General features: G+C 50.7%; 2 protein-coding genes across 3 annotated transcripts in view; one reads left to right on the forward strand and one right to left on the reverse strand.

Moving 5' to 3' along the window:
• The window catches only part of XDH (xanthine dehydrogenase), a 60064-nt gene extending 56482 nt beyond the window's left edge, over window positions 1-3582 (forward strand). For both annotated transcript variants that reach the window (XM_027797909.2, XM_005434001.3), the window contains 3 exons: window positions 803-991; window positions 2311-2478; window positions 3442-3582. In XM_027797909.2, the coding sequence (XP_027653710.1) occupies window positions 803-991; window positions 2311-2478; window positions 3442-3492 (408 nt within the window). In that variant the 3' untranslated portion in view covers window positions 3493-3582. The remainder of the gene's footprint in view (window positions 1-802; window positions 992-2310; window positions 2479-3441) is intronic.
• A 3121-nt stretch (window positions 3583-6703) lies between these two features.
• On the reverse strand, window positions 6704-11536 carry LOC106631748 (carbohydrate sulfotransferase 9-like). Its single transcript, XM_014287283.3, has 2 exons — window positions 10311-11536; window positions 6704-8860 (listed from the first exon to the last, which is right to left on the reverse strand). The coding sequence occupies exons 1-2, from the start codon at window positions 10408-10410 to the stop codon at window positions 8049-8051; spliced, it is 912 nt and encodes a 303-aa protein (XP_014142758.2). The 5' UTR covers window positions 10411-11536; the 3' UTR covers window positions 6704-8048.
• Between the last annotated feature and the right edge of the window lie 2160 nt (window positions 11537-13696).

The raw sequence follows: 13696 nt of genomic DNA on the forward strand, positions 1-13696 counted from the left end.
GTCGTCTCCATTTCCTGTGTCCTTACATGAAACGCTGCAGAGGGTCTGGGGGCACGGGAGAGAGAGGATCTGCTGTGACTGGAGGAGCACAAGTACACAGAGCTGGGTTAATGAATGTCTGTGCCAAATCTTTGGACTGATCTGCCTGTCAGATCTCTGTGGGTGCAAAGCTTCTTCACATAAGGTTGTTCAGGCACATCCTCCTCTCATAGCTGTTCCCTTTTCTCTTTTTTTTTTTTAATTATTTACTTTATTCTCCTAAAGTTGACAGTAGAAAAATTATGCAAAGAAATCTTTAGTACTTGAATGGATCTGGAGGTGTTTTTGCAGGTGTCTGTGCTGATGACCTGAGAATGTGCAGGCACTTAGAAAAGCATTTATACTGAAATAGAAAGTGTAAAATAGTTTGTCTTCAGATATGTCATCTTCAGTCCTTTTAGTCTTCTTGTCCTTTGAATTACCAGCAAGTACAACTCAGTGTTAATCTGCCTGTGAAGGAATCAATATTTTGGCATTGGGTTTTTTCCTTGTTTCATCAGAAAATTCTTGTCCTGCATTTACAGTATATCTGTTTGCTTGTATTTGTAAACTGCTTCACCCGACAGTGAAATACAGTCACATCCATATGGGAACACAGGAATTGTGCAAAGTGCTGAGCTGTACTCAGCAGAAGGGACATGAGACAAAAACTGGGGAATTAGGAGGGGAGGGCTGAAAACTCTGGTGGAAATTGTTGCTGCTCTTGTGCAGGGAAGAACGACAACAAAAAAAAGAATGTAACTTTGTTTGGATGCATTTGTAGATAGAAGGAGCATTTGTCCAAGGCCTTGGGCTCTTCACCATGGAGGAGCTGCGCTATTCCCCTGAAGGGAACTTGTACACTCGAGGACCTGGGATGTACAAAATCCCAGCATTCGGAGACATCCCAACAGAATTCTATGTGTCTCTTCTCCGTGACTGTCCAAACAGCAAAGCGGTTTATTCATCCAAGGTATACCTGCAAGAGCTGCAGGCCTCCCACTGCTCTAGAATTATGTGAAGCTGAGTGATAATGATGCATGTGTGTAAATAGTTAATCTTGTTATGCTGGCTTTATTCTGGTGTCAGGAAGTTTTCCCATTCCTTACCAGAAATATTTACACTGTCCCTTATAGGTAGGAAGAACTGAAATAACCAGCACAATGCCACCCTGATTGTCCACCAGAGAGAACTGAAGTGGCTTAGCTGTGCCAGTTGTGCTGTCACAGAGGCTGCCAGCCTTCCCCTGCATGTCAGCTCCCTGGTTGCCCTTCCCTGGCACCGCAGCCACTGCTACGGGATAACATTTCCAGCACTGTCGTCCCCCAGATCTGATATACCAAGATCCTGTGTCTGAGTTCTCACGTTTTGCTTTCTTTACTGTTTCACAGTGCTTATATCACCCTTAAAGCTTCATTATTAATCCACGTGTCCTTCTGCTGTTTCCACTGCAGTCAGTGCTGTTCTCTGCAGTTAGCGAGGGCTGCACAGAGCAGGGCTGAGTGTAGAGTGTCAATGAATTTGCTTTACTTATGGTTTAACGGTTTAACAGCGCATTTGGAGAGGCCACCCCTATCTGTATATGCCCAGCCTGCCTCCTTACAGTTTCCCATTTCCCTTCCATCCACAGGAACATCTTCATCAATGAGGAGAACTTTTTGGGTGATTGGTGCTGAACACTTTGGGTGATAGTGCTGATGACAGAATTAAGAAAAATGGGGCTGGCAGGGACCTCAGTACTAGATAATACTTGTATAAACCCCAAGGGAAGCATTCCTGCTAGTTTGCAGGGACCTTCAGTGATGGAACAACACACTTTCTGGCCAGTCAACTCACCGCTGTCTCCTTATCTGATTCCCTTTCCTGCAGTTTTGGCACCATCCAAAAACCTGTGAAAATGTGTTAATCCCTCTTACCTTCACAACAGCCTTGCTGTGTCAGAAAGCTTACATTCTCCTCCTGTCTCTTCTTTAAATGGACTGGGTGTTGTTTTAGCTCAGTCTTTCCTCACTAATCACACCTGGCAGACTGGAGGCTGTTTCAGCTTTGTGTTTCCTCACAGGTAATATCAGGTAGACTGAAGTTCACTTCTGGAAGGCAAGGAGCTGTTTTGGCTTGGCCTTTCCTTCCTGATCACATCTGGGAGACTGAGAAGTTACAAAAAAGGAATGAGGAGTGGGAACAATTCCTGATTGTCAGTGGGGCTTGCTCATCTTTCTGTTAGCTCATTAGTCTTTCCAGGGCCAAGACTGTTTTGGGCTGCAGCCTCACTCTTGCTTGTGCTCTGTCTAGGCTGTGGGAGAGCCACCTCTGTTCCTGTCTGCCTCAGTGTTTTATGCCATTAAAGATGCCATCTACTCAGCGAGGAAGGAGTCTGGCCTGACTGAACTGTTCAGGCTGGACAGCCCTGCCACCCCAGAGAGGATCCGCAATGCTTGCGTGGATATCTTCACCAAAATGGTAACAGCTTCTGGTTTCACAGCCTGCTCCCTAGCCAGCCTACCCCACGTGGAATGTGTGTACTGGTCACAGTGGCCCAGGTCTGGGATTAGAACAGGATGGGGAGGCTGTGGCCCTGCGTAGCAGATCATTTTTATTTCAGGGATGTTACCCTTCGTTAAGATGCCACCAAATAAGAGAAATCCACAGAGTATGGGTCCCATTGCTAGAAGGGCTGCCGTACATTATCAATGGAATTGCAGTTCATCCTTCCATCCTCCAAGTGCTGTCTGTAGAACAAAGGCACTAACTTGTTATCCTGATGCTCCTGATTATCATCTCTTGGGGGATCACCACCACTAACATACCTTGCAGGTCCACTCTGTGATTTAGTGGTATCCCTCAGGGAGGAAGGGAGGGGAAGGTGTTACTGAAAATGCTTCCTTCTCTGGAGTATTGTAACCGCAGAGGAGCCTCCTTAGACGACATCTGACAGAGTGCAGGAGTTAACCCTGTCACTGTCTTTTCATGGGCTCCTCCTCTGTTACAGTGTCGTGACAGCACATCATAGGCGTGAGGCCCCACAGAGTCCTGCTGATTCCTGTGTGGCTGATAACATAGCTGTCTTGTCCATGCGGGCATCCTTCAGGCTTTCGTAAGCTTGAGCCCCACTGTGGTTAATTGCAAAACCTGTATGTCTTAGTCCTCCTCGCCTAACACCTGCATCACTGTCTGGGGAGAAGGACTCAGAAACGGTTTTGAGAATTTGTACAAACTGCTGGTTGTCAGGCCTCCAGCTAGAGCCAGACACAGCTGCTGACAGGAGTGCCAGGAGACAGACACCTCTGTGCTTTGAAAGGCTGGGATATCAGCTCAGATCTTCAATGGGACACAGTCACCCATCTCAAAGGGAGCGTGGTGGGGCATGCTGAACCCAGGCCAGGACCCTCATTTGTTGCTAACTTTTGTTTTTTCTCTTTACAGTGCCCTTCTGCTGAGCCAGGGACCTTTAAACCATGGTCTGTGCGTGTGTAAATGGGAAGTCTGCGGAGTAAACTCTTCCTCGTGAAAATGAGCTTACACCAGAGGGACCACAATACAGTACGACTGGGGGTGGGGGGTGGGGTGGGGAAGAAAAAAGAAAAAAAAGTAATCTGTGTTCATGCAGCTCATCCACTGATTAACGGAGCTTTCACATTTAAATGTCCAATCTTTGTTTTCTCTAGGAGAGGGAATTGCTGCAAGATTATAGCTGTGATGTAAATTCAAATGAAGAGTAAGTGGAAGATGATATTATCCAGGTGTAATTGAATAATCTTACAGGTTTCATTTAAAATTGCTGCAAGGACAGGAGACACACTTATTGCCAGTGTGAAATGGCAGGATGGTTGTTTCTCTTTTTTTCTATTATGGGGAAAAGATGGATCACCTTGTGATGCTATGGCAAGAAGGACTTACATGCATTGAACCCAGACAGACAGTTCTTTAGCTGAGATGGGGGAAGGCATGAGAGGCACTGAGGGCTGGACCCTCCTGTGTCCCCTCTGCACACAAGCCAGATAGGAGGAAGAAGAGGAGGAGTTTTGAACTAATGAAGATGGTCTTACCTATGTAACAAAGTGGTTTAGAGGAAAACCCTACAACGTGACCAATAGCTGATTTATCCTAAGTTAAATGATGATTGCTTTGCCTGCATCAGGGCTTTAATGAATTCTTAGTTCACATGCTACCTTGCCTTCTCGATTAAGGATAAAAACTAGAGATACCAAGAGGACTTCCAGCAAGATGCTGCTTCGTTTGACACAGCCTTTTCCTGCCCCACACCTCCGCGTCTTTCCCCATCTTTTAAATAGCAAAGTGCATCACAGACCGCGGAGCGACAGAGAAAGTTACTCATTGTTGTTCCCAAGGCAATTTATACCGGCCCAGGCGAGGAACAGAGGATGGACACAGCTGTGGCCTAGCTGGCTCTGGGTGCCCTTTAAGGTCAATCCCTTGCTGTCATGCTATGGCCTTGCTTTCTTTTCAAGACAACTCGTAGTTTTGCTGAATGTAAGAGAATGGATACATTTTGCTGCAGGGACTGCTGGTCTGAAAAATGTGCTGACTACATGATGACCTCATGTCTTCTGGGTTGAATGCATTTTTCATGTTGGATTTAATGTTGGGCATCCCTCTTCACAGGTTTTGTCACTGTCAGGTTTAACACTGTAGCATCGTGTTATCTCTAGATGATGTCAGCCACGTACTGTACCTGCTCATCATGTGCAAACTTTTATCTGTTTCTCTGGCCCACAGCTTTATGAAAATGTCCTATTTTCTATTTTTGCACTCCCAGGGCCATCAAAAAAATATGGTGCATGAGGATGTAACTCCATTACCTTATATGAAATTTTGCTCACAAACAAACTGCTTAAAATTGGCCTCCATTGTAGGACTTAACAATGCGTGCACAGTTTGAAATATTTTTTTCAAGCACTCCGGGGTATATAGCTTGGAAATGTGTAGATTTATTTCTCAGCCTAAAATACTATGGTTCTACCATCTAGAAGTTGTGAGTTGCAGAATGTATTTTGTGTCTGTTGGGCTTGCTATGTAATTATTTTGTTAATTGAAATATGATAATGGTGTTTCGTAAGCTCTGAGGTACTGGGTAAGAACACATTTTTGTTCTGAAAGTTGGCAATATGTAAAAAAAACCTCTTAGAGAAGAAAATGTCATCATTTGTGTGCAAGAACAGCAATCGGAGCCAGCATATTCATGTTCTTGGATGTCCAGGGAGGGATGCAAAATACACAGCCTGTGAGGCAGAGTGGTGCCAACGCTGTTTCTGTGGCATCTGCCTCACGGGATCGCTGTACATGCGAATTCAGACCAGGCCAAGAAGAAATACAGAGGGAACGTAATGTGTGTTAATGCAGAACGCGGGAGCTACAGGCAGAGCGCGTGATACTGAGGAGCTTCCAGCGTCATTTCTGGGGAAAGCTGCCAGCATTCACCAGAGGCCCCCTCCCTGTGAGGGTCCTGGGACGTGACAGGGTGTCACTAGCAGGGTGAGTAAGGACTCTTGATCCCCCCCAAGTTCTGGGGGCACCTTTTTCATAATTGCACAATGGGTTTGTGGCATCTCACATTGCCACAGTGACTGCCTGGTCAGGTGAAAATTTTTAAATTAGGTGTATCAAGTCTCTCTTCAGTGATTTGCTTTGTGCATTAATTTGAAGTGTATTTGCCAAGTCGTGTGTACATGCTGTGTTCAGAGCAGGCTGCTTCAGTGCAGACTTTAGCCTGTGCAGCCATTTTTGCTGCAGCATCACGAGCCGCTGTTTCCCAGGCGCCAGTCCTTGCCCACCTCGAGCCCACCCCAGCCCAGAGCCCTCTTACTACCCTTCCACAGCCAGTAGCTGATGGAAGGAGGAAACACCTTCCTTTTGGGGTGCACTGGGATTGAATGTAGATATCAAACACCTGAGGGGGGGCAGTGGTATAAAAGCAGGGTTGCAAAGCACTTAGAGATACGGGTTTTAAGGGTGTAAGGAAGAAGGGAAGCTTGAGGACTAATAGGAATTTACAGTGAGATGATGGTAAAGCCTGGTTGGGCTGTGGGCGTGACAGGGACCCTAAGGGACGCGAAGCTGAGACTTTTCATTTCACCTCTCCATCTTTAACGTTTCATTACATTGCTTTCCCATAGAACTAAGTGCCAGGCACCTCAGGGAAGGACTGAGACTTGCTGCAGAGGGCTGGCAGGAAAAGATGCTGCTGTAGGGTAGCCCCACTTAAACCGTGGCCTGTGCCACAAAGCGGTCCAAGGGCAGCTCTCCTTTGGGAGTGCACGGCGCTGCCCTCCGCTGGGTGCTGCGTCGGATCTTGTCACGCACATCGCACATCTGGCTGCACGGGATTTCAGCTTGCAAGGGACAAGCTGCTTACGGAGAGAAAAACGCTCCTTTCCTAGTACTTGTCAGTGAGATACAGCACGGATGCTTGACTCCAGTGCTATGTGTGATTGGAAATTTGCTGCTTCTCTCCTTCCAGAGCTGTGCCCTCAGAAGGGGAGCAATGCCATCTTGCTAAACCGTGAAGTATTACGCACAATAAAGGCACTTCAGTAACAATGGCTGTAACTGGATAGTTTGAGGGAGGGTGAAAGGTGGCCACCTGATCTGATGTCTTCATACTATTAATTGCATGTCCCTCGATGAGAAGGGGAGGCCAAGTTTTCAATAAATATTTTTAGATCAGTTCTAATCAACAGCTTTTGCTATTGTTCTTTAATGAGCATTGTCAAATCAATGTGTCTTTGTCACATGAATGCATGCGGGATTCTCTGTGAATGTCACAACATTGCAAAATAAAGCTAAAAAACATTCTGAAAACTGGTATGCTCTGGTAAAAGTCTGTCACAATTTGAAAGCTGGACAACTTCATCTCATCCTTGGTGTTTGGCAAGGACGGACTCTTTCCAGAGGCTGCGAGGTGGTTCACCTCTGTGGCCACAGCTGGCAGAGGCCAGGTGATTGCTCTGGGCTACCCAGCGGGACACAAGCCAGCTGAAGAGCCAGGGTGTCCCCCGGCCATGCTGGCAGCCAGCTCTGAAAGCCAGCAGTCAGCCCTCATGCTGCTCTACCAGGAGGAGCTTGCAGCAGGGAGCTGCATCGTGTTTTCCACACAGTGATGCATCCTGATGCTCTGAGGCACCTTCACGGGGCCTGCCAGCTGCTGGGACCAGGTGGAAGGCTGGCTGGCCAAGTGGTGTGGCTGCTACGTGGTCCAGGCTGCCGAATCCTTGTCTCGTTGCTAGTGAGTAGAGCTGAAAGCCAGGCTTGGCCTCTCTGAGTCAGCCCTGTGAAGGAGGGATCCTCACCCAAAACTTGCAAAGGGAGCAAGCGTGAAGTTGCATCCCTGGGGCCCTCTTGAGCCTAAATGCACAGATGTGAGGTCATAAAACAGGAACCGTTGACAGAACAAATAAGACCAAGTGAGGGGCTGGGCTGGCCTTCCTGAGCATGACAGGATTGGGAACATCACCAGTGGTTCCCCAGGTAGGTGTCCCACTCTGTGTCCTCTCTCACCTACCTGTACAGAGTAGACAGGCTCCAGGTGACATGCTCCTTCGGGAGCACTTCTTGTTATCTGCACGGGGAGGGGGGGGGCGGTGTCATGAAGAAGCCATTGCCAAACCTCTTGGCCCAAAAGGGAGCCCAGAATGCCAAATGGTACAACAGGCAGAGGGTGTGCGAGTGCTGCTGTGGCCTGTGGCGGTTCCACCCCACCCCAAACCACCAGGTTTGCCGAGAGCTCTTTACCCCAGCACAGTTCAGCTCACGCAGTTTTCCGAGCTCCAAAGCCTTGTGCTCCCCTAGTGCCTGCTTTTGCTGTATTGAAACACAATTCAGCTGCGTGAAGAACGTTGACTCCCTGTCCGTGGCCTGTCCCTGCTCTCTGATGTGCTGTTTGGAGCTGTGACATGGACAAGCATGCTGCCTGCAGCTGTGGTGCAAGGGTCTGTCTGTGACCCAGCTGGTATCCTGAAGCACTTGCGTTTGGATTAACGTTCTCTGAAACAGTCCCTCCAGCCGGGGTACTTCTACCAGGTCTCTGGGGTGCTGAGGAGGTCTGACAGAAAACTGCTAGGAAATGGGAAAGCAGCAAGATCCCCGCGATAGAAATGAGACAGTTGCTGCTTCTGTTGGAGGGACAGCTCGCTGAACATCTGCTCGGATAACCAGCTGTAGGTCCACTGCACTTGGGTGTCAGTGAACTTGGAGAGGAGGCTGTCTGCGGGCAGCCCAGCCCGCCGCAGCAGATGAGCCAGCTCCTGCCTCAGGAAGCCAAACACCACCACGTAGTCATACTGCACCAGACAGGGCCGGCAGAGGCTGACCAGTGGTTTCCAAGCCGCTCCAGCCTTCTTCTGTCCGCTGTCTAAAACATCCTGGACAAAGCTGCTGAAGGAAGGGTTGGTGCCCAAGCCTTGCATGAACGTGGAGATCAGCCTCTGGAAAGGGTCCCTGACAAAGAGCACCTTGGTGTAAGACCCTAACATGGCCTCGATCTCCGTCAGGTTGAACTGGCTCAGCTGTGTCTTTGGACCGTGCCGCCAAGGGTAGGGAAGCGGTACTGGGAGTGTCACGTTCTCCTCCTCCTCTAGCTTCTCCAAAAGCTGCTGCCATTCCTCCATCCCTGTCGATGGCACTTGGCAGTAGAGGAGGTCCAGCTTGGTGCTTACCCTCAGACTCGAGAGCAGGTAGGCTTTTTCCTCCCTGCTCCTTGGCATCCTGGTGACTTTGCCTGATCGGCTGCAAAAAGCTCTCAGTCTCTTCTTCCTGAGCTGCTGAACGTGTAAGAAGGTGTCCAGTGTCAAAGTGAAACCCTCCTCCGCCTCGGGGGCCAGGTCACCTGGAAACACCATTTGGAGATGAAGGTGAGGAAAGTCCGTATTAGACCTCTGCCCTGAGCTGGCACCCAGTGCAGGATGCTGTAGCAGGCTCTTTTCCAGTTATTCCAGTGTGGAAAGGACACAGCATGGACAAAGAAGATGGCGAGGAGAGAGGAGACCAGCCCCAGCAAAGGGCTCAGGTTTGCTGAGAAATGAGGTTGTATCCCCATGACCATGTGAGATCGTGGACACCCGGACCCCCCTTTCCCCAAACTGCTGTGTCCCAGAGGCGATCTTGACCGTAGCTTTGTGCCACAGACCTGTTCTCCACTAAATCAATTATTGCTTTGAACTCCTCACTTCTGACTGGGCTTAACTGAGGTGAGTTTACCAAAGACAGTCAGAAATATTCTGAGAGACTGAGTAGTAGTAAATTGGTTTGTTTTCACAACGCCCTGCAAAACTTTTTTGCATCTCTTAATTGGTTAACAGCTATCAAAGATCTGTGAAAGCAAAAGATTATTTCTAATGGCTGGGGGCAATTCAAGGATCCAAATGACGGAACTTCTTGCCTCACTTCCATATGTAAATTTTTTCTCCTGTAGATAGAAAGGCAAAAGCAAATAAAAAGCAAAAAGCAAATAGAAGCAGGAGGACAGCAAAGCAAATATAAAAGGCAAAAGCAAATAAAAAGGCTCCATGACAGCCTGTTTAATTTCTCAGATTTCAGCTTTGCTCTTTACTCTTTTTCTTATTTTTGATGTAAAGAGGCCATAATGAGTTTGAATACAGACAAAGAATGCCTGCCTTGCTATTTTTTTTTACTTCTAGCAGCAGCTAATCTGCCTCTCCTGCTCAGTGTAGGCATTTGGCAGCCCTGTGGGGGCGGTTTGATGGTTTATCCTGGCTCCTTGGGAAGTTAAATATTTCACACTGATTTGGGGACGCTGCTGCACAGGGAAGAGAAGCACAGTTAAAGTTAGGAAAAGGACACCAGGAACGAAGGCACAGTGGTGCCTGAAGCTGTCCTGGGCTACTCGTTGACTCACCCAGCCCCAGACTGACAGTGTCTGCAAAAACTAGCGATGACTTTGTCCTGGATTGACCAGGACTGGAGAGGGGAGGATGCGCTTTTTAGGTAAGAGAGGCATTAATCACTGACGTCCTTGCTCCCTTTGCCTCCCCAACAGCATTTCTGCCTTCCCAGCGAAGGTTTTGGGAGGTACCTCCAGCAGTCTGACACCTCCTTTCCCCACCACACCTGAGATCGGTGGCCTCGCTAAGGACATAAAGCTGCAGGGCTCCACAGCGGGGGCTTTCTCCACAGGTTATCCTGCCCCTGGCACTGTGCAAACAGGGTTTTCTGTGCCGTAGGCATTTGCCCCCCAAGGACCTCTAAAAAAAAGCTCTGGGACATTTTCCCCACAGCATAGACATGCTGCCAGCCCTGTTGCGGTGCCCAGGTGTTACCTCCTTGGCCGGCAGCCGGGCTCTGGAGAAGCAGCCTCCAGCTCAGGAAGGTGGCGATGCCCAGGGCGGCTGAGATGACGAGACGTTGAAGGAATCGCATTTTTCAGGTGCTGCTGTGGCACTGGGAGCCCAAGACCATGCCAGCAAGCAGGTGGGGACCTGGAGGAAGGTTCTGGGGAACTTCCTGTGTTTATTTAAGCAGAAACACACCCAGAGCTGGGTTAAAGTACTGTTTGGGCAGCAGCTCTGCTAGGGGCAGGGGAATGGCCTGAGCCACAAAAGCTGCCCCCTGCCCTCTTTACAACACGAGTTTTTGAGCCAGAACCTGCCTCTGTATTCAAGGCCTGTGATACCCACAGTGCTTGGCCACGCCAGGTGACTATGGTCCCTGTGAGAAATGAGCCCTGCACCCACAGCCCCGTGCAGGTCCTGCAGAACCTGGTGGTGAGGTGTCCCCAGTCCCTTGATGCACCTGGTTCTCCACTGGCTTCGCTTCTTAGGGGAATGCCTCTGCCGGGACTGGGGATCAATAGGTGGGCCGTGGGTCCTGCCTTTGTGGTGCTGGTGGATCTTTTAAGGTAGAAGCTAGGGCAGGGGAGGTGATGCGATGGAGCGCATCCAGCAGGTCCATAACTAACCAGGGAGTGGAAGCGCTGAGCTGCTGCCTGTGCCCTTTCTGCTGGGGGCTGCTTAAAACTGGTGGCTGCTGCTTGTTTTGTGAGAGCAGCTGGAGACCCCAGGCAGAGTGGCAGCCCCGTTATACCGAGAAGGGGGGGCACACGCATGTGGGCAGCCACATGTGCTGTTCCTCCTCTTCCCCAGGGAGCCACAGCCAGAGCAGGGAGTGTGACAACTGTGAAGACCAAGGTAAAGGGGACTGCAGCGGCCTGGGGAGCGTGACCTGCTCCTGTCCAGCCTCATGGTCATCCCAGCTACAAAGACATCAAAATCAGAATGATTATTTACAAATGACCTTGTTGTAGCGAGAGTTGCCACCTGCTGCCAGCAGCATCCCTCTGGCAGCCAGGCATGGGCTGGCGTGCCGCAGGGACGAGGTCTGGCTGAAAGACCCCGCAGCAGCGAGGGGCTGCGGTGGCCGAAGGAGAAGGGATCGGTGCCCCAGAGCTCGGGGCGAGCAGGTGGGCACGCCGGGCACACAGACCGGGACACCGAGCCAGGCAGTGCCCAGCGGGTGGGCCCCGGGGCTGGGCTGCATGGGGGCCTGCCGGTGACAGCCCCCCTCCCAGAGACGGGGCGGAAGCCAGCGCTGTGCCAAGGTGGGTTTGCTCTCCCTTGGACAGCCGCGACTTTCCCACCAGAGGGCGCTCCGCACCCGAGGACCCCCCGCCCGCCTGCGGGCGGTGGCCGAGCTGGGCTGGGTACCGTGCGGCAAATGCTACCCGCAGCTGTGGCGTAAAGAGCAAACCTCACGGCCATCGCAGCCACGTTTGTGACTTGTAAAGCCTGCTGGGTCTCCTTCGAGCCTTGGGAAAGCTGCTGGGACTCTGGGAAAGGCTGTGACGTGCTTTCCACCTCTCAGCTAGGAGGGCAGCTTGCCTAGGTCCCTCCGGGTGGTGGGATCCCCGTGTCGGCAGGTCAAGTCTCGCGGCCAGACCCTGCAGCCTGTCCCCCCAAACCCAGGAGAAGCACGGGACAGCCCGAGGGGGGTGCACGGGGGCAGGGGTGGACGGCCACCCTTTTCTTCCCTTCCCAGCAGAAGACATGCATTTTACTTCAAGCTGCAGTGCCACGCTTACTCCTCCCAGCCCGATGGGTCTTGGGGCAGGAGGGTGGCAGAGTGAAGGGTAAATATTAATTGAAAAAAAGCGTTTCTTGTGTTACTGTAGTGCTGATCGCCCTGCAAGGGCTGCATGGTCATCGGGACGTGACCGCAGCGCGAGGTTCTGTACCAGGCAGCACACCCTGCTTTTCCCTGGAGCAGGTGAGCTCTGTCAGCACAGAGGTTAGCAGGTTAGCCAGTGCAGAGAGCAGCTCTGGGGGACCAAACTGGTGCTCAGCAGCACTTCTCTGCAGCTCCCAAAGCTGCTCTTCGGCAGCTGGGCAGCATCATCTGTGGCCTGGCCGCACGCGGGAGTGGCAGAGCCCTGCAGGGGCTGCAGCAGGAACCCGTCCAGCTGCCAGCAGACCCAGCTGCAGCACGAGGAGGTCCTTTTTGTTAAAGGTCTGCAGTGAGGTTAATAAATAAAAGGGCAGAAGGAACTCTGCAAGTCCTCTTAGCTAAGCAGGTGGCAGCAGCACGTGCCTTCCTGTGTTAAAATATAACATTTCAGCAGGGGCTGTCCCAACCGCAGCCCTGGTGAGCTAAAGTGCAGCTGAAACTAGTAGAGAGAAATGCAATTTATTTTTATTTTACAGTCATAAGGTGAAAGCAAAGATATGTTCTCTGAGGGAAGAAAAAAACCAGGGAAAAAAAAACCCCTTTGCTTTGCATTGCCAGAAACAGCCCTTGCAGTTTTATCAGCGTGGGTCTCTTCAGAGTACAAGATAGAGCAGCGTCTGTGGTGCCTTTGGGACCTGCAAACAGGACGAAACTGCTCCTGAGCTGCTTGGGGCTGGGGCTGGGCAGCAGCTGCTCCGCCGGGGCTGCTTCAGGAGGGGCTGCCCAGGGGCTTGTGCCCCAGATGCAGATTTCCCTTTGTCAGCAGATGGTAACTGGCTCAGTTCGGTAACTGGAGGTCTGATTCCCTCTGGGTGCAGGCAGTGCTGGGGCTGCTGAAGCCCTGTCGGCCAGCGATGCCCGTGGGAGCTCCTGTTAGCGTCCAAGCACCACTCGGATGCTGCTGGTGGTCTCCGTCTTCCTCCTAATCAACAGCAACACTAACAGGCCGGGGGGTACAAGGACCTGGCACATCTGGCCTTACCCCATGGCTGCAGAGCCACCTCCCAAATCTGAGACTGCTGTGGAGGTGGATACAGGGAAGAAAGAAGCAGGCAAGCTCTCCTCAGCCATTTCAATGGTTAATGCAGTGATTTTCTGCTCCCCACCCCTCCCCGGTTTTCTTGTTGGGTTTTTTGGGTTGGTTTTTTTTTTGGTGCTGCAAAGTTTTCCCAAGTGTCTGTAGACACATTGCATTTAAACTTACTGCTGGGCTTTCCCTGCTCGTCTTCCATTCACTGCTTGGAGGTGGTCAACAAGGCTGAGGCTGCAGCTCTTGACCTGGAAGGCTTCCTGCCCTGCGCCCTGGGGAGGCAGCCCCCTCCTGGGCACAGGGGCTGAGCCAGGCATGGAAAGCCACTTCCATCCTACTATTTAATGCAATCACACAAGGGAATTAATTAGGAAATTCACTTGAAGTTTCACCTTATTTAGGAAAACTCTTACTGCTGTGAACGTGAGAAAAAGCTATTATCTTTTTCTTTCCACC

The sequence above is a fragment of the Falco cherrug genome, chromosome 13 (genome assembly GCF_023634085.1).
Source record: "Falco cherrug isolate bFalChe1 chromosome 13, bFalChe1.pri, whole genome shotgun sequence".
In the NCBI taxonomy this organism is placed as follows: domain Eukaryota; kingdom Metazoa; phylum Chordata; class Aves; order Falconiformes; family Falconidae; genus Falco; species Falco cherrug.